General features: G+C 46.2%; 2 protein-coding genes across 2 annotated transcripts in view; both read left to right on the top strand.

Annotated features, from left to right (window-relative positions):
• Positions 1 to 19,131, top strand: part of LOC142575755 (uncharacterized) — a 78,968-nt gene that overhangs the window by 617 nt on the left and 59,220 nt on the right. The window lies entirely within an intron of this gene.
• On the top strand, positions 991 to 18,425 carry LOC142573803 (uncharacterized). Its single transcript, XM_075683055.1, has 5 exons — positions 991 to 1,049; positions 3,751 to 3,858; positions 6,570 to 6,648; positions 9,762 to 9,856; positions 18,401 to 18,425. Exons 1-5 carry the CDS (start codon positions 991 to 993, stop codon positions 18,423 to 18,425), a joined length of 366 nt encoding a protein of 121 aa, XP_075539170.1.

Here is a 19,131-nt window from a genome sequence, read left to right as displayed (position 1 = left end):
AAAACTCTGTATGACAAAACTAACTTCTTATTGGGCGCACTTGTGCCCACAAAAGCAAGTTACACTCAAAGCACAGTAATAGCGGCGAACGCAGTCGGCAGTCATCGAATACTGATCTGCCGGTCAAGTGCGTCTGCTTCGATACACGAGTCATAGAAAGTTGCGAAGTAATCGGTGGTGCCCGCGTGTCTTCCAGAAAGTTACAATTCGCGTCGCACATGTAATCACATTACACAAGCTTTGGTGACCACAGAACCATCGATAACGTTCCAGAAACTTCCGATACATGCGGGCGCGTCCCGCGCTGAGCGATAACATCTGTATGGCAGTGAAAAGCGCCCACTCGTAAAAGATAAACAAGTCCACGTGTCAATATACTGTAGCAGTGACGTCGAAAGAAAAATTACCTTTAATGCCACGCACTGACTGAACATATGGTAACGCGCAAAACACACGTGAGGAAATGTTTTGGCGTTTTGTGTTCTGCTGCTAGGACTCGCTAAGCATCAGAAGCCCACTGATGCGTACCCCCTAAGCTCCAGGTTTGATACAGCCCAATTGTGATATGAACGCACTTAACTATATTTGTAGTGGAATACCATCCCACATCTCAGGTACAAAGGAAGGCACATCAGCGCAATGAGAATGTGTAAAGGCCGCACACTCACGCACGGCACATAACACAGGATGTAACAGCTCCTTAAACAAATCAATGTTGTTTTTGTTGGGTTTTCTTGCGGGCGGAATATTGGGGGAGACGTGGTGGTCATTGAAAGCTACTGCTTGAATAATTACAACGAACGAATAACAGATTTGGTATCGATGAGTACATGCACTCTCCAACACGGCATCTCTCAGCTCCCATAACTTCAAGTATTTTTATGCATGACAAAGGGACACATTATAAGCTATTTTATTACAGTTTGCGGATCCATAGCATGTATAGGTTGTTTCACACTTAAGGGAAAACTCTGAGCGCATTGCATCGCGATGCGGCAAGCGCTGGAATCGGTGGGCGGCAACAGCTCGCGCAGGCGCAGACGCCTCGCGTGCGTATACTCTTGAACCATGTCGTCTGCAACGGCGGCGCGCGCTGGCTGCATTGTCGGGAAGCGTGCTATTGTCAGGGACAGTGCGCGGATTTCATTGTTTCTGCGGGCGACATGGACTACCTGCATTTTAGCGTTAACTCCTTTTGAACCTGCACGTTTCGGTTCTTTCGGTGGGCCACTAATGTGTGGCTCGCACTTGCTACCCCACTTGGTCTCAATACGGACAAATCGGTTTCGTCAGCATTACCTTCGGCAGCCACTTTTGCGGGCATTTCCACCCATGTGGCTATCAACTTCATACGCATCGGACCATGTAGGCACGTATGTTGGTCTCCGTTCATGTCTAATCGCAGCCATTGCTGGAATCATTGACGCGAGCTCGTAAACGGCTCACCATCGTCGTCGCACATGGCGGTAACGAGCGACAAAAAGCGGCACAAGCACATTGGACAGTGTCCCACCTGTTTCCATCGGCAGTCGCCGTTAATGACGAGCAACTTGCATTGCGAAGCAATCGAGTGATGCAGGCATCTGCTGCCGCTACCTCCACAGCGACATGGACTACCCGGCATTTCAGCGTCGATTCCTTTTCAACCTTCACGCTTGTTTTCTTTCGCCGGCCGTTAATGTATGGCTCACATTTGGTGTCCGACTTTGTCTGAATGTGGGCAAGCCGCTTTTGTGGCCATCACCTTCGGCAGCCATTTTTGCAGGCCTTTCCACCCATTTTGCATTTCTGCAGGCCTTTCCACCGGCAGGGAGAGGCCACAGGCATAATTTGCCCATGGCTGTAGCAATAAAGGACGAGCGGGGAACACGAATCACGGGGCATGGAAATTGGAAGATATATCGGTGCGCAGATTGCAGGAACAAAAGCTTACTGCTTCCCAATGCAACTGACCAGGTCGTCACATCCGAGAAACATAACACTTGAACCGTAACCAAGTGAGATAACAGCGACATGAAACGGCACTCAATCACTGCATAAAGTTCAGACAATACATTTCGCATTGGCTGCCAACCATATGGCAACAGCGAGCATTTGTAAACATTTTTTTAATGCGCCGTTAACCAAAGCTTCCACTACAGAGTCACATTATGTACAAATCATTTAGAGTTGCTGTACTGATAAATATCATTATTTTTTGTGTTTGTACATTGATGCACTGTAATTAATTTTTCCCCAGTTTTGTTTTGTATTTACAGTTACGCACTGTTCACCTCATCTATGTAACATTTACCCTATGTAATACCCTCCCTAGAGGGCCTTTAGGGTTATTGTGAAATAAATAAAATTAAATAAATTCGCGCACACGTGTCTCTTACGGTACATTCAGCCGCCTACCTACAGGCATAGTGCTAGCCTTCGTGGCGCTTGGTAGCGTGGTAATGAGCGGCGACCAGCAGTACAACGGATTGGACAGAGCGTCCCATCTGTGTGAACCAACAATTGCCGTTGCAACTTCCATTGCGAAGCAGTCGTGTGATGCAGGCATCTGCTGCCCCAACGAACACAGCGGCATGGACTATCCCGCATTTTAGCGTTAACACCTTTCCAACCGCACAACCATCGCTCGTGTTCGAGTACGTATTCAAGCACCCGACGGCCATCCAACGCATCGACATTCTTACAACAGCTCGAATAGCGAGGGCGAAAGGAAGCACGAACGCCTACACAGGCGGCCGTCAACTCGTACATGATGAGCGAGCATTGCGCCTTGCTGCCTAGGCGCAACCAGGAGATCAACAGTTGTGTACGGTTCACTCGCCACACCCGGATGGCTGCCGCTTTGCCGCCAAGTGCATGCGTCGTGCATAGGCGCTGTTTAATAGCTGCTAATAACAGAATTATGCAGTTACCAGCCTGTGCGTCTTTGCCACGATTACATTGAGGAATGCGCGGAGCATTTGTAATAAATTTATCACAAGTGAAATTTCGTTGCAGTTGGCCTTCACCATCCAAAATGCAATTTGAACAGCGCGCCACGGTGACATTTAGAGTGCGGAGTGTCGTAGGCGCGCCCTACGCCGCCGTAGCCTGCGCAGTAGGCGTAGTAGGAACGGGAGCACAGCGGAGGCCGTGTTTGATTGCCAATAACTCCGATTCTGCTGAACGCTTGGAAATACTTTTGGCAGCAAAGTATCTCTTAAATATCCTATATTCACTTCAGATGCATTTCCGCAGTTTGATATAAAGTGGTTGTGGGCTCCTTTAATACATATACATTTTATGCACTTACAACAAATGGCCTACACTATACAGCCATGTCCGATATTTCCGGTGTCCCACCATCAATCATATCATACTTTTTTTTTTTGGTGAGGGAGGCGCTCTTGGCCAATTAGTGGTTCATGCGCCGCAGAACATTATGCATCATCATCATCGTTATAACATATGGGAACGCGTTTCAAATGCTTTCCAGCCTATATTACTTGTTTGAATCTAATAATGCAAAACGTTGAAAAAGAAAGACTACACAATTTCAGCATAAAACTGTGACCTTGAGTTTCGGTTTCACAAACGCTGGGTGGGGGACCAACTTTCGCTGTGTTTCTTCAGAGAAAGCGTAAGGACATAATTATTGCTGAAAAATTATCTCCCACAACTAATTAAGACGCTAACAAAGTTCCTTCATTTTTAAGGTAGCGTTTTCACTTAAGGGAAATATCTTGAATCTGCCCCCAATAACACTGGAAGAAAAAGAAGGCCAGGCGAAGAAAGCTCGTGGAAGCGTTGCTCGAGCGTTCAAGAATTTGGCTTCAAGAATCCGGTCCAGAAGAGGGTCAGCCGAGAGAGGCACCAGAGGTGAGCGACTTTCCTGCCAAACGTCCGCCTGTGGGACGCTCAGTGTGAAGCTTATAGCTAGCCATGTGCTTAAACGATCGAAATTTCTGATTCAGCGGCACTACGCGCTCAAGCTTTCTTTTGCCGAATCACATTGCTTAGCGCGCGGAGGAATCGTATCCTGCGGGAGCAGTCGTGCGTTCGCGATGCACTCTAGCCACGGTTCCTCTCAAGTTTAGCGTTTCAGCGTTACGCAAGCAACTTACCGAACGCTCGAGGTGCATTCACACCGTAGGTGGGGGGTGGGGGGGGGGGGGGGCGGAGTGGATGGCTTCGAACGCGCAGCGTGATAAAGGCGTGCTTCGTAAGGACTCTGTTTTTTCAGCTTTACAGCGAATATCCTCACTGTCTACTTACTAATCTTTGTGTACGGGACCGTGAACCTCTCCAGACAACGTTAAAGGCCCCATGTTGCAAAACATCCGGTGTCGCCATTCGGATGCTCAGGCGCCGACCATCGTTTAGCTAAAGATCATTCTGAACCACAACCACGCAGTCCCTCTGCGTGGTACAGATGCATTACTGAACTAATTCCATTCCTCGATATAAAATATGCCAGAAAAATCGTAAACTACGACCTACAGGCAACCTACGGAGATGACAGCGTTGGATTGTAACTTGAATATACGAGAAAATTGTTATACAGAAGCTGAAACAAAACCCCTCCTTCCAGCGTTTCTACCATTCATAGAGCGGCGCCCCCGCTGGGCTCCTTGAAACACACTCATCTAGATGGCGCTTGCCTGGAAGGGGGAGAAAAAAAATTGGCAGTGGCTTAATTATCTCGGCTATGCCAGGATATCCGTAGCGAAAGCTAAGGCATAACATGGTTAGCTTTGGTTAATCTTGATTGCAAGTACAGGTTAGTCTGGTTGTCTAGCTATGTTGCGGCGTTTAGCCAGTCGTCCGGCGCGCTGTTCCGTCTGTTTCCTGGGCGATTCGTTTCCTCTTCATCTCGTTCCGATGTCGATTCCAGGCCTCCTCCTGCTTATCAGAATTGTCGCCGTCGATACTGCCGCCTCAACTGTAGTTGCCGCGCACTGGAGCTTTCCTTTTCAATCCTACGGCACGTTATCAGGCATGCGACGCAGCTGGCGACGCGAGCGGAGGGGAGCTCAACGACGAGCAACGCGGTGTGACGTCATACCAAACGGCGGTGCTGAGGGGCGCCGCTGCGCCGCGGCGGAATATCCGTGGCTCGGTGCTACTAGTGGCGCATGCGCAGTAGTGACTAGATAGCGAGAGAGAGAGAGATAAACATTCAAGGAGAGGCGCGCATTGTGACGTCATGTGCCTCCTCAGAGCGCTGCCGCGGCGAAATCGCAAGTTCGCGGCCAGTGAAGCTTTCGCTTTCAAAGAGAGCTGCGGTTGCCAGGAAGCGTGACAAGTAGTCAGGGACCTTTGAATGCTATGGCGTTCCACTCTCAAATGCGAAGCTTAAGAGTCCTCCAAATTTTTGTTGCTCTTGGTCGACGGGTTAGGCCTAACTGCGCCTAGGCTTAGCTCGAGTATGGCCTCGCTGACTTGCGACTGCGACTAGGTTTCTTCAGCACGGACTCGACGAACGCCCCTATACCCTTCGCAGGCCCACTTCAGCAATAAGATCGTCCCGTAGAATGAACCATGCCTTCTCGTTCGGATGAAATCACCGTGAAATTTCCGGGCGCCAACTCAATGCGGCGGGGAAGGCGCGCGGTTTCCGAGGTGCAGGCGAAGGGAGAATCCGCCGGCTCGGCACCCCTGATGACGGACAGTATGGAGCAAGACGACGTCGACGCATCAGACGATGACGCAACTACCGCAGATACACGATGCGAATACTCGAAGCTGAACTGCTATCGGAGCGGGTGGGTGGGCCCCACTTTTTCGAGTTCGTCAGGCCGCTTAACCAGATGTCTGCAGAAGAAATCCCCAAGTCAACCATTTACGACTTCATAGGAGAAACTGCCCCTAGAAGCGTTGCAACCGAACACTTGGCATTTGGCTACATAGCTAAAGCCAATGCTGTTAACGCTTTCCAATTGGAATAAAATGTACTTCAAAACTTTGCCGGCACAACGAGAGCTCACACTAACCATGGGATCGCCAGCTAAAGCGCGTAGGATTCCTGTTGAAATATTCGACGCAAGCCAACCTGCTCAAGTCACTGGCAAGGGAGTCATGAATATTCGATCGGGTCACACCAAGGAATACATCACAAATCACCTTCGCGGCGAATCTGTAAACAGTTTAGGATTTCGAATCATGGGGAAGACACGGAACCTATTGGTAAACTTTGATTTGCCGCGTTCCCTTAGAGATATTATCTTAGAGATACTCATTGGACTATTAAATTGGCCTAGGACTCTTGCATGCTTCGTGCGTGCTTCCTTGCGTGCTTCCAAGCACTGACTTCAGGGGCTGCGGGCCTCGTCAAGCTGCCAAAAATCAGCTTTTTTACCCAGTCTTCCCATCTGTATGAGTGTACAAGGTGTATGAGTGAATCTTTCTAAGTGTGCAAGATGGCAAGTGAAAAAGAAATAAATCGAAAATTATCTAGAGTTAAAAGGACTTTCATGACATGTTCTTCGTTCTTGTCCTTCTCGTCCTAAGTATTCTTCGTGCTAGATAAGTATTTTTCAAATCGTACATTTATCTCTTATACTGAAATTATGCTCCCTTCATGTCTGCAGTTCCACGATCACTGGTTGCAGTCACTCGCAGCTTGATCCCAAAGCTATGGACAGGGCATCCTTTCCAACAAATTTGAGCGTGAGTACTGGGATCCCGCAAAGATCCTTTCTCGAACCAATACTATATTCTTTATATGGTAATGTCCTAAGAACAATAATGAAATCAAATACAGCCCTTTTGTTTGCCGGCGACACTTGTATTTTGCTTAAAGCCGACATCGTTTATGGTCTAGAAGATAACGGAAACGAAGAGGTAAAACGTCTGAAAATGGTTTTATTCGCCAAACTTGCAATTAGCGTTAGGAAAACTAAATATGTTGTATTTAGGACATGTAGCAACTCCCTGGCACTTGAAGATTTACTGTTATTAATAAACGAAATCACATTGGATGAAGTTCATTTCAATATCGCGGCGTGTTATTTGATAACCTGCACTGATGAAAGGATGCTATGCACTCTCACGAGCATGACATAACTTAGTATAAACATTGCATATTTTATATTTTGTGTTAATTCACTGTCGTCTAAGGTATCGTAATGAATCTTGTGGTGCGACGTACAAAATTTCTCTTGAACCCATTCGCCAGATAGTTAAACGAGCTTAGTGAATAATTACTCACTCAAGATTTATGAACCTACTCTGGGTTTGTTAGTAGAATGTATTGCCCTATGATAGGATACATATAATAAAAATTTCCGCATATCTATAGCTTTCTTAAAAATAACCTGCCCTTACAACAATCTGTATTTTACTTACGCTCTCGGGCCATCAGAAACCAAACGTTCGCAACTTTTAATCTTCCTTCTGACAAGAATTCTTACAGTCACGGTCTCACTAAATTTATTTGGCTTAAAGTTTCGATTTAACTACTGGTACAAATAAGACAGGCGTAAAACTTTTCTTCCGTGCTTAAGTACTTATTGGTGCTAAATCAAGCACAGAAGTCTACAATATCTCCATTCCGCACTGTACGGTCACAGAAGCGAAAGCTGCGGCGATCGTGCTGGCTGTTCAATACGGGGACGCGACAAACCGAGAACTACAAGTAGTAATAGACGACCAAGCAGCGTGTCGGCTCCTTCTAGCAGGAAGAATACTTCAGTAATTAGCTAGATTCACGACTAATTCAATGGCTACAAATTCATCACTCAAACGCCAGATTACGTGGGCCCCGGGGCACTCGGGGCATGAGGATAACGAGGTCGTGGACAGGCTAGCTCGAGGTCAAACAAACCGAGCGGCCACAATCCTCGATTCCTCTTCTATCGTCCCTGTCCCAGCGGCTTACGGCGCGAGACTTCAATACCTGCGCAAACAACGACAGCTTTACCTCCCACCCCCCCCCAACCACACAAGAGGCTAAACGCACAGGAAGCACGGGACTGGAGATAGCTCTAGACCAACACTTTCCCCAACTTACACAAATACAGCATCTTCTCAGAACACTACAAAGACGCATGCCCCTGGTGTAACGAACAGCCCAGTGACTATCACGTCACGTGGGGTGTACGGGCCCCAAACCGCCAGACATGCAATCACAACAGCCGGAGGAGCAGTGGGAAGCCACCTTGTCTAGCCTAGACCTGGAGACCCAGCGCGGACTGGTAATCCAGGCGAGAGCAGCGACCAAGGCCACTGGGGTTTTGAAATGAAGACTACACTCACTGTACATTTTTTTTCTCCGTATTTTTTTCGCTCTTTCGTGAATAAGCGTTTTCTACTGCTACTACTACCACCGACCGCGCCCCACTGAGTATAACGCACCGCCCCCCCCCCTCCCCACACTTACCCTACCCCCGGCGGACTTTGTCCCCATCGCAAATGGCCTTCAAAGTACAGCGGGCCAAACGCGCGCGCGCAGGCGCACGGGCCGGGCCGCCCGGAGGAAAACGCGTCCCTCCACTCTACCCGCTTCCCTGAGCCTTGCAAGTGCTGCAGACGGTGCGCTTCTCCTCTTTCATGCGCGAGGTTGAGCCGCGATCGCCGGCTCAGCCTCGTACGCTTTCTCTCACACATACTGCATACGGCGCGCGGCGACGATTTTATCGCCGTCGGTCTTTATACGGAACCTCACGGCGACGGCGACGGCAGAAATGCTCCTCCGCTCTTTCGGAACAGAGAAACGCTGGGCGAATGGGACATTAATTAGTGGTTACAGTTCCTAGGAGTCACAAGTTACAGTTCCTAAGAGTCAAACTAGTACCACTTACCAGTTACAAGTACCTAGGAGTCACAATCACTAATAACCTCTATTGGAATCTGCACATTGATAACATTTACTCTTCAGGTTTCCACAAACTTTGTTACTTAAGACATAATCTTCGTAATTCTCCTCCTAAGGTCAAACTTCTTAGCTATTTCACATTCATACGCCCTAAGCTTGAATACTGCTATATTTTTAGGATCCCTATACTAAGGATAACATTAAAAAGTTAAAGAGGATTCAGCGAAAAGCTGACAGGTTTATCTATTCTAAATTTAAGTATACTGATTCTCCTTCTGAGCTCATGAAAGCTAACATCATTGAACTACTTGAATCGAGAAGCAAAAAATGTCGTTTGAATTTTTTAAACTTACTTCTTAACGGTAAAATGGCTATTGATCAGGCGCAGTTTCTTTCCCCTTTGGCCACAAGACCTACGCGACATTACCAAACACACTTTCTAACCCCTTACTTTGCAAGAACAGACATATATAAGTTCTCCTTTTTTCTGCGTTCTGTGTCCGACTGGAATAGCCTAACAGAACCTAATGACGCACTATATGACTAGATGATTATGTTCTTTTGTGTTCTTTCCTCCTGTACTATTATGTTTCTTTTCTTGTTGTTGTTCTCTTTTTGTGCAATAGAAATATTCTGTAAATTGTATTGCCCGTCCTGCTTGGACCAGATCGGTCTGCAGTATGCAATAAACAAACAAACAGACAAACAAACAAATAAGTAAATAAATAAATAAATAAATAGCGCGCACGTATTAACTAAGCGCGTAACGTCATTTTGAAAAACTATTTCGGCTATATATCCCTGGAGGCACCCTACTCATTCAAAGGGGATTTTCGGGCTTCGAAAATTGTCGTTTATGGCCTCTTTACGATACAGTAGTGAAGACGAGCTATTTATCAGCATCAAAATGGTCGCTCCTATTTTCGTGCCTTGTACGATTAATAACTTTGCCTACTTTTTGATGTAGATGACTTTCACAATCTGTGCCAACCGCGCCCATGGTTGCCCCGCTGTTCTCCCGATGGACGCAGTCACGGACCACGAAGCAGCATGTCCTTTCAGGTAAGAAAGTATTTCACGGCGCGGTCAGGTTGGCGGAAGCCCGTTCGCTTGTACAATTTCAACGTGTGTGTATGCTCTACTTCTGGCTTGCTAGGGGGCAGAAATGAAAGCGACCTGCAACCTTAGGGGCTGTTTAAAACCTGCAAAATGCCAAAATGATCCCGGAGCTCTCCAATAAACACCTTTGTTTAGAACTCATTGAGGTTGTTGTTCGTCTGTACGTCTATCCCAATTCGACTATGCACGTGGCAAAACTGTCAGATAAAATAAACTAGCTTTATAAGTTTGCAGGCCACTTGCTGTGTCCTTGCAGGGATATGAAAGAGTACTTCTGCAGCACACACACGATACCTCGAGATCTTAATTGCTGCTATCACTGTGGTTACTGTGCGACACGTACTATTAATTCTAAGTACACATAGAATTGGCTGATTAACCAGCCTTCATGTGTTACTTCTACCGGAACGCTGGGAGTCAGAGGTAGCATGCGTGTGAAAATGCGCTTTTATCAAGCAACTGTATAAAATAAGCAAACGTGATGTTGTTTTGTACCATATAAACTGTGCTCGCGTCCGTCTTGCGTTCTTTTTGTTGAAAGGTCTTGTCGCCGTTGTGTACGTATGTTCCGTGGCTACACTTAGTAATCCATGACCTACGCGACGGTGATACGCGCTGCTGTTCGTGATGTTATTCGCAAACGGCGGTCTCTCCATTGACGTGTAGAGCGGGACGTGAAACGCAACGCTGGGTGCTGCTATTGCTTACGCCGATCCTGAAGGCGGCGAACGTGTGAGAAGGTCAGATGAGTTCGGCCGAACATATCTGGTGGCCACTCTTAGTTTTGAAAAACAAAAAATGATCGCACTGTTCTGCCTGAGTACCAATAACAAATAAATGAGTGTTACTATCGCGAGAAAAAGATGTCATCACGAAAGAAATGCAGAAGCGCCGTGTCCGTAATAAGAGCTTTTTGCGGATTTCGTCGTAGAAGTTCACCTCATGGTTAGCTCGAATAGAAAAGGCACTATGTCCACGGGTCTAAGAATATTTAGCAAGAGAGCTTACGGGTAAATAACGTCGATTCTAAAGTATTACTACAAAGTATGACAGCTATTAATTTGTGAAAGATAAACAAAAAATGCAAGGAGTGAACATTGCACAACGTTGGCGAAAGATCAAATATTTTTACCTCCGCTTATGAAGAGAGCACATTTTTCAACTTTGCCAGCCTGGAAACTCGCCGCAAGAAATTCATTGAAATTTGAAGTAAATACTTTCCTCTCGCTGGGTAAGAAATCCACAAGAAGCGTTCATGTTCTGGCATGTTAAAAAATGAACACGATTTTAAACACCTCTTCATAAAAATAACTAATCCTGGATTCTACCTTATAAATTTGTTAAATTAGGTGATTTGACATAGACTAACACAATGAGGAAAAAAACATTAAGCATTCTTTTTAGTTGCTGAATAACAAACCGAGAAATGTGACAGAAAATGCTACTACTGGAGCCTCAAATAAGGTCTGAGGGTGCTCGTTGTTGACATGTTACTTTCGTTTGCAATGCTAAAACGCTCCAAGATGGTTCGGAAAGTGCGGAGAGAAAAAAAAAGACAGGTAGTTTCAGTCTTACAAGAAATTGGCGGATCTCAAGCACTGTCGGATGTAAGGGAAGATTTGGGGGATGTTTACTTTGGTTGACCTGGCAGAAGTGTTAAACTCTATTTGAATCACGAGTTTGTATGGCAATCAGTTAATTTGCAATTTTATGCATACATTGCATAAATACAGCCGCGATCTTCACGTTTCACTAAGTGGCGAAGGCGTTCCTTTTCCATGCGACGCTTCTTTTGAGTCTGAGTGTTCTCGACGCTGACTCCACGCTTTGGAGCCGATCTGCTGGCACGTGTTTACGCGCTCCTTCTGCATACGTTGGCAGCACGCTGTTGACACGCCAGCTACAAGCTCTCTCTTCAGCCTATGGACGATTGTAATGTTTAAACTATCACAGTCCAGCACGCGACCTCTACAACCTACTACCTGCATTTTCATTGCACATGAAAGCAAGCACAGGACGTACCGTATGCACACACTGTGAAACACTACCGTGGCGCAAGCGAGCCTGACCACGAGGCGAGTGCCACCTTGTGGTGTTGCAAGGAACCTAGCGGCGCGCATCAGCAAGACCACAACATCCTGGAAAGTCAGTAGAAGGGGTAACGTCACCCCCCCTCTTGCTATAATGTGGAAGACTTGGCTAATGAGGAACTCATTTGAGCGGCCGTGGAGACGGATTGCCTGCGAAAGAAGGGACCGCAAGAAGTGGACTGCGTAGGGGTTTGTGCTGTTAAGCGTGAAGAGTGTGCAGGATGGCCGTGTCCGGTCAAGGTAATTGGCCTCCAGTACTTCTTGGAGTTAGCCTCTTCGTGACCATGAACGGAAGGGTGAATGCTTGAGAACATCGAATGAACCATGCTAGGGTGCTGCCAGCAAGCAGGAAGCAGACAAACTTGTTTGTATAGGGTAGATTTCTATTAGAAGTTTCCGCCGTGCAGGCAGCGGGAGTGGCTAGCAGCGGTTGAGGCGTCCAAGGTGAAGGGGGTAAGAAAGCAGTAAGGTTGAGCACTTCGAGACACATTTAACAATTATCAGCTTTCCCGTTAGAGTTGTTTCTGATGAATAAGTCATCATCATCATCATAATCATCATCAGCCTCTTTTATGTCTTCTGCAGGACGAAGGCCTCTCCCTGCGATCTCCAATTATCCCTGTCCTGCACCAGCCGATTCCAACTAGCACCCGCAAATTTTCTACTTTCGACGCACCAGCTAGTCTTCTGCCGTCCTCTACTGCGTTTCCCTTCTCTTGGTATCCATTCTATCACCCTATTGGTCCAACGGTTATCTAATCTGCGCATTACATGACCTGCTCATTGCAATATTTTTCTCTTAATGTCTATTACAATATCGTCTATACCCGTTTGCTCTATGATCCAAGCCGCTCATTCTGTCCCTTAAAGTTATGCCTAGCATTTTTCATTCCATCGATCTTTCCGCGGTCCTTAGCTTGTTCTCAAGCTTCTTTGTCAGTCTCCAATTCTGTCACATATGTCAGCACCGGTAAAATGCACGGATTTCATACCTTCCTTTTCAATGATAACGCTAAGCTCCCAGTCAGGAGCTCACGGTTTCTGCCATATGCCTCTCCGCTCCAGCCCCCCCCCCCCCCCTATCCAACCGATTTACATCCTTTTATGAATTTCCTTCTCGTGGTCAGGGTTCCCTGTGATCAGTTGACAAGGGTAAAAGTTCTTTTTCACAGACTCTAGAGGCTTAATTGCGATCTTGAACTCTTGTTCCCTTGCCCGGTGATTTATCATTATCTTTGTCTTCTGCATATTAATCTTCAATCTCGTCCGCAGTGTTGCTGAATAGAACAATGTCATCGGCAAAGCGAAGGTTACTGAGGTATTCGCCGTCGATCCTTAAACTTCCCCAGTTGCACACGTCTTCCAAGCGCGCAGTGAATAGCATTGGAGAGATTGTCTCTTTGTCTGACTCCTTTCTTTATAGGTATCTTCCTACTTGTGTAGAATTAAGGGGGCTGTGGAATCTCTGTAGATATTTTCCAGGGTATTTACGTAAGCGCTATGTGCTCCTCGATTACGCAATGCCTCTATTACTGCTGTATTTCTACTGAATTAAATGCTTTTTCGTAACTGATGAAAACCATGTACAGAGGCTTATTGTACTCTGTATTTCTGAATAACCTGATTAATGGCATGCATGTGATTCATTGTAGAGTATCCCTTCCTTAAGCCAGCCTGTTCCCTTGGTTGATTAAAGTCCAGTGTTGCCCTTATTCTATTGGAGATTATTTTAGTAAATATTTTATATATAACTGGGAGTAAGATAAATGGGCCTATTATTTTTCACTTCTTTAACGTCTCCCCTGTCGTGGATTTGTATAATGTTTGCGTTCTTCCAGTTTTCTGGGACCCTTGCAGTCTATATACACTTGGTATAGAGAGCCGCCAGTTTTCATAGCATTATGTCTCCTCTATCAAATCGACTATTAACATAACAGATATATAACATATAACATATACACATAACATATATAACAAATCAATTTGATTAAATCGACTGTTATTCTATCCTCTCCGGCCGCTTTTTTCCGTTTCAGGCCTTACAAGGCCCTTTTTACCTCATCTGTAGCTATAGGAGTATTTTCTGTATCCTGTTCATTACTGTTTGTAATTGAGGTATCGTGACTCCTCTGGGTACTGTACAAGTCAGTATAGAATTCTTCCGTCACTTTTTCTATGTCTTCGAGATTACTGATGATATTACCGTGCTTATCTTTCAGTGCATACATCTCGGTTTGTCGTATACCAAGTTTCCTTCTCATTGATTCCAGGCTGCGCCAATTTTTTACGGCTTCTTCAGTTTTTCTCACGTTATAATTTCGAATATCTCTTATTTTCGCTTTGTTGATCAATTTTGACAGTTCCACGAATTCTATCCTATCTCTTGAGTTGGACACTCATTTTTCGTCGTTTCTTTATTGGGTCCTTTTTTACTTGGGGGAGCTTATTTCCGGCTGGTTGCCTTGCCTCCCACTTAAGTTGCTGCCTCTGAAGCGAGCTTCGTTACGGTTTCATTCATGACCTCTATGTCATCATCATTATCTCTCTGTTCTAAGACTGCAAATTTGTTTGGAAGTACCAGCCTAAATTTCTCTGCTTTTACCCTTACTGCCTCCAAGTTGACCTTTTTCTTCTTGTCCAATTTTGCTCTTTCTCTCTTCAAATTGAGGTGAATCCTAGCCCTCACTAACCGATAATCACTGCACTTTACCCTACCTATCACTTCTACATCCAGCACTATGCTGGGATCAGCAATAAGTATGAAGTCAATTTCATTTCTTGTTTCGCCATTAGGGCTTTTCCAGGTTCACTTTCTGTCGCTATGTTTGCTGAAAAAGGTGTTCATTATTCTCAGCTCATTGCTTTCTGCGTATTTTACCAGCATCTCTCCTCTAGTGTTTCTGGAATCGACACCGTAGTTGCCAATATCTAGTTCCCCCGCCTGCTTTCTCCCAACTTTTGCATTAAAGTCACCCATTACTACTGTATACCGAGTTCGCACTTTTCTCATCGCTAATTCAACATCTTCGTAAAACTGATCTACTTCCTCATCGTAGTGACTGGATGTTGGAGCGTAGGCTTGTACCACCTTTAATCTATACCTCTTGTTATGTTTGATTACGACTACTGCTGCCCTCTCGTTAATGCTGTAGAATTCGTCAATGCTACCCGCTATGTCCTTATGGATTAGGAATTTTACCCCGTATTCCTTCTTATCCGGGAGACCTCTATAGCAGAGGACATGGCCGTTATTCAGCAATGTGTAAGCCTCACCAGTTCTTCTAATCTCCATAAGACCGATAATATACCAAAGAATGTTTGATAGTTCCTCAAGTAATCCTGCTAAGCTAGCATCACTCGAGAGGGTTCGGGTGTTAAACGTTGCAGGGTCAGTTTCCATTGGCAGCCTGTCCGGACCCAGAGAATATTACCGCCCTCTGCAGCGTTACAAGTATGACCGCCGCCTTGATCAGATGCTCTGCAGCCGATGGGGACTGAGGGCCATTGGTTAATTGAATATATCACTAGGGAGGTTGCTGCCAAAGCTGCACCAAGGAGGCCAATTGCTGTTCTGGTGAGAGAGTGTCTTTGTTCAGCTTAGTGGTGGTCTTCCTAATTTGGTTGTACCTGGATTAGTATAGCCCCACTCGATCTCGGCATCTTTCACCGGTGTCAGGTGTCACTCCAAGCCTGCAAATGTAAAGAAAAAAAGACGGGGGGATTTGTACTTCCGACTGCCGCAGCCGAGCATTCGGCATAGCTCAGTAAGATAATCTCGCAGGTTGCTAGGCTACGTTGCCACCGAAAAGTACGGCCCAGAGGGCCCTACATGCCTAAGAGATCCGCTGATTTGTCCGCGCTTGGCTGGTTTTGCTGATCGTCATAGGTTGCACAATATAGTGTCCATTCTCGGTGGTCATAACCTCTTGTTTCCCGAATCTCACGACGAATAACTAGATGAAGCAAAAATGAAAAATTGCGCCCTTTGTTCATTATGCTTGCGGCCTTTCAACTCCCGTACTACATTTGTCACTGGTTGTAGAGCAATATAAATGTAGCGAAGGCAACGGTTACCACTTTCGTGCACCCAGCCGACCATCTCTATTGAATTTTAAATCATGAAAGGCCACACGTTCTCAACTTTTCTTACACCTAACCAATAAATTTTCCCTAATTTTAGCTGAATATTTGAGAGATGTCTAGTTTAGTTTACAGACGACACGGTAATATGAACAACGTATAACGCATAAACCCAAATGACAACGTGGGTTCAGCAGATATCTTCAACTCTGCTCATTAAGGCACCAAAGTTATAATATGGCCACACATTAGACCTAACATGCCCCCTATTTCCGCCAAACATATATTAGATGTAGCGTAGAATGGTCTCACGTGTTTAGGAAACATAGCTGACTCCGGTGCTGAGACACTTTCTGGCACACCTTTAGGAATTTTTCGCAAAGACAGTATTTCGTCCACAAGCACTTAGAAGCGTATACAGTTTCTCCATAGCGTTCTCCACTATTTTCTCTTGATAACACTCGGTGTAATTTGTTATTGCAATAGAGCGGGGTGGATATTGCGCTGCTCATTAAACACAATCCTAACACTGGGGAGCACTTGAATAACTGATATATTGCAAAAGTCGCTATTAAGCTACAGTCATTAATGTTTGCCTGCAATTACACATACCGTGTCCCCTTAAGGTCGAAGAACGTGATTGTTCCGTTCGCAGAGAACAACGGTGAAACTAACAACATAACTTGTATATCGCTAAAGATAGGCGGAGACAGGAGGGTTGAGCTACTTGCAACATGTCCAATTAGCCTGCGATCGTTTAAGTTTGCACATACATCGAACTTACTATGTTCTTAAACAATTAAACAAATGTACCTCCTTTGAATCGTACGTTGCCACACAATAATAATCATCTGTCTTGCTTGCGTTTCCTCTCTTGAAAACGTTGCGCTGGCTGCTTTCCTGTCGAGAATGCTCTGTCATGCTCAGGACGCGCATGCCGTTCGTGACTTCGAAGTACTGAGCTCAAAGCGTTAAAAGAAATGCGGACAAGACAGGTGACAGTTATTGTTGTGTGGGTGTAATGTTGTCTAAGAGTGTATACCCTACAATTCTATCAATGTTCAACACAGTGTCAGTATGTTTACGATTGCAAGAAACACATCTTGGATAGAAGCTGTGCGACATCGCGTATAATTTGAATGGTCATTTTTGTACAAAGGTTGTAAATAATCTACCTATACGAAACATTGCTCGTACATCCTACACAATACGCATATGTACATGAATGAAACTAAACCTGCTTGCTTTGCATACGTCTCCGAGGCGACACGGAAAGCCAAGTACACGCTCCGTAGAACGTATCGAAATAGGGAGTGAACAAGTACAAGAAGCATTTAGTAAATATTTTTAAAACACAATACTAACCTACACATTAAAAACGTTTAATGTGCCCAAGTGATAGCATGGCGTTATTGTCTTGTTCAACATAAGAAATCGCAGCACTTCCTCGCCCCGCCACCACCCCCTCCCTCCAATGCATGGAGGACACATAGTAGGAGTTTCATAGAAAGCCGCCAAACATGCTAGTCAGAAAGGTCAAGCTATATTCAATAATTTCCTAACAACCAATGCAACTATTCGATTACCGAGCGCGAATGCCTTGCTTTTGTCTGGGCTGTTTCAACGTTCCGTCCATATTTATATGACAAGCCCTTCTCAGTAATCCCAGGCCATCATGCTCTCTGTTGGCTTTCGTCGGTCAAGTATCCTACTGGCCGGCTCGATCGTTGGGCCCTCCGACTACAAGAGTATGCCCACACAGTGACTTGCAAATGGACGCCGATTGCTTCTCTCGCTACCCAATTGAAGACGCGCCTTCTACGTCTGACACTGACGCCGACGCCTGTGTTCTCTGTGTTTTTCCACTGCTCCGTGTCGCCGACGAGCAGCGCCGCGACCCGTCCTTGCTTTTCATCACTGACCGCCTCGAATCGTCAATTGCCGGCACCTTCGCCTATTCACACTTCAAGATGGCGTACTCTACCGCCACAACCTTCACCCCGACGGCCCTGCATTACTCCTTGTGATCCCTAAACACCTTCGATCGGCTGTTCTCCGCGAACTTCACGACCTCCCCACTGCCGGTCACCTGGGTGTGTCACGCACCTACGACCGGATCCGTCGACGCTTGTTTTAGCCAGGGCTAGCTAGCTCTGTTCGAAGATACGTAGCTGTGTGTGAGAAATGCCAGCGACGCAAAACACCATCGACGCTCCCTGCTGCGTACCTTCAACCACTCGACGTTCTATGAGGAACCATTTTTTCTGGTTGGTTTGGATTTACTTGGCCCTTTTCCTCTTTCTACCTCTTGGCACAGGTGGATCGCTGTGGCCACGAATTAGGCCACGCTCTATAAGCCATCACCCGAGCGTTTCCGACAAGCTGCACCACAGATGTCGCCGAGTTTCTTCTACGCCACGTAATTTTATTACATGGAGCTCCACGACAACTTCTCACAGACCGTGGCCGGACATTCTTATCATCCAGACCATCCAGGTACTTGCTGGAGAATAAGATATGACTTGATTTGATTTGAATTGATTTGAAAAGTTAGCGCGGACATCCTGCAGTCCTGTGCCACGGGGCACAAGCTATCCACGTCATACCATCCGCAAACAAATGGCCTCACGGAGCGTCTCGCTCGCATTCTCACAGACGTTCGCGAATTATGTCTCTTCAGACCACCCTCACTGGGACCTCGCTCTACCCTTTGTCACATTTGCTTACAATTCCTCGCGCCAGGACGCTGCCGGTTATTCCCCATTTTCGCTTCTGTTCGGCCGACAACCAGCACTGCCCCTCGACACCACCCTCCCTGTTCATGTGGCACGGACGAGTGAATATGCACTTGACGTTATCGCCCGCTGTGCCCACGCAAGGCAAATTGCCCGGAAGCGCCTTCTGAAATCCCAAGAGAGTCAAAGGCGTTTGAACGACCGGCGACGCTGAGACGTATACTTCCCGCCTGGTTCTTTGGTGCTTCTATGGTCTCCGTCACGTCAGGTCGGCCTGTCAGAAAAACTGTTGTCTCGTTACACAGGCCCATAC

Source organism: Dermacentor variabilis, chromosome 3, assembly GCF_050947875.1.
Source record: "Dermacentor variabilis isolate Ectoservices chromosome 3, ASM5094787v1, whole genome shotgun sequence".
In the NCBI taxonomy this organism is placed as follows: Eukaryota; Metazoa; Arthropoda; class Arachnida; order Ixodida; family Ixodidae; genus Dermacentor; species Dermacentor variabilis.
This window is presented reverse-complemented; position numbering and strand designations above follow the sequence as displayed.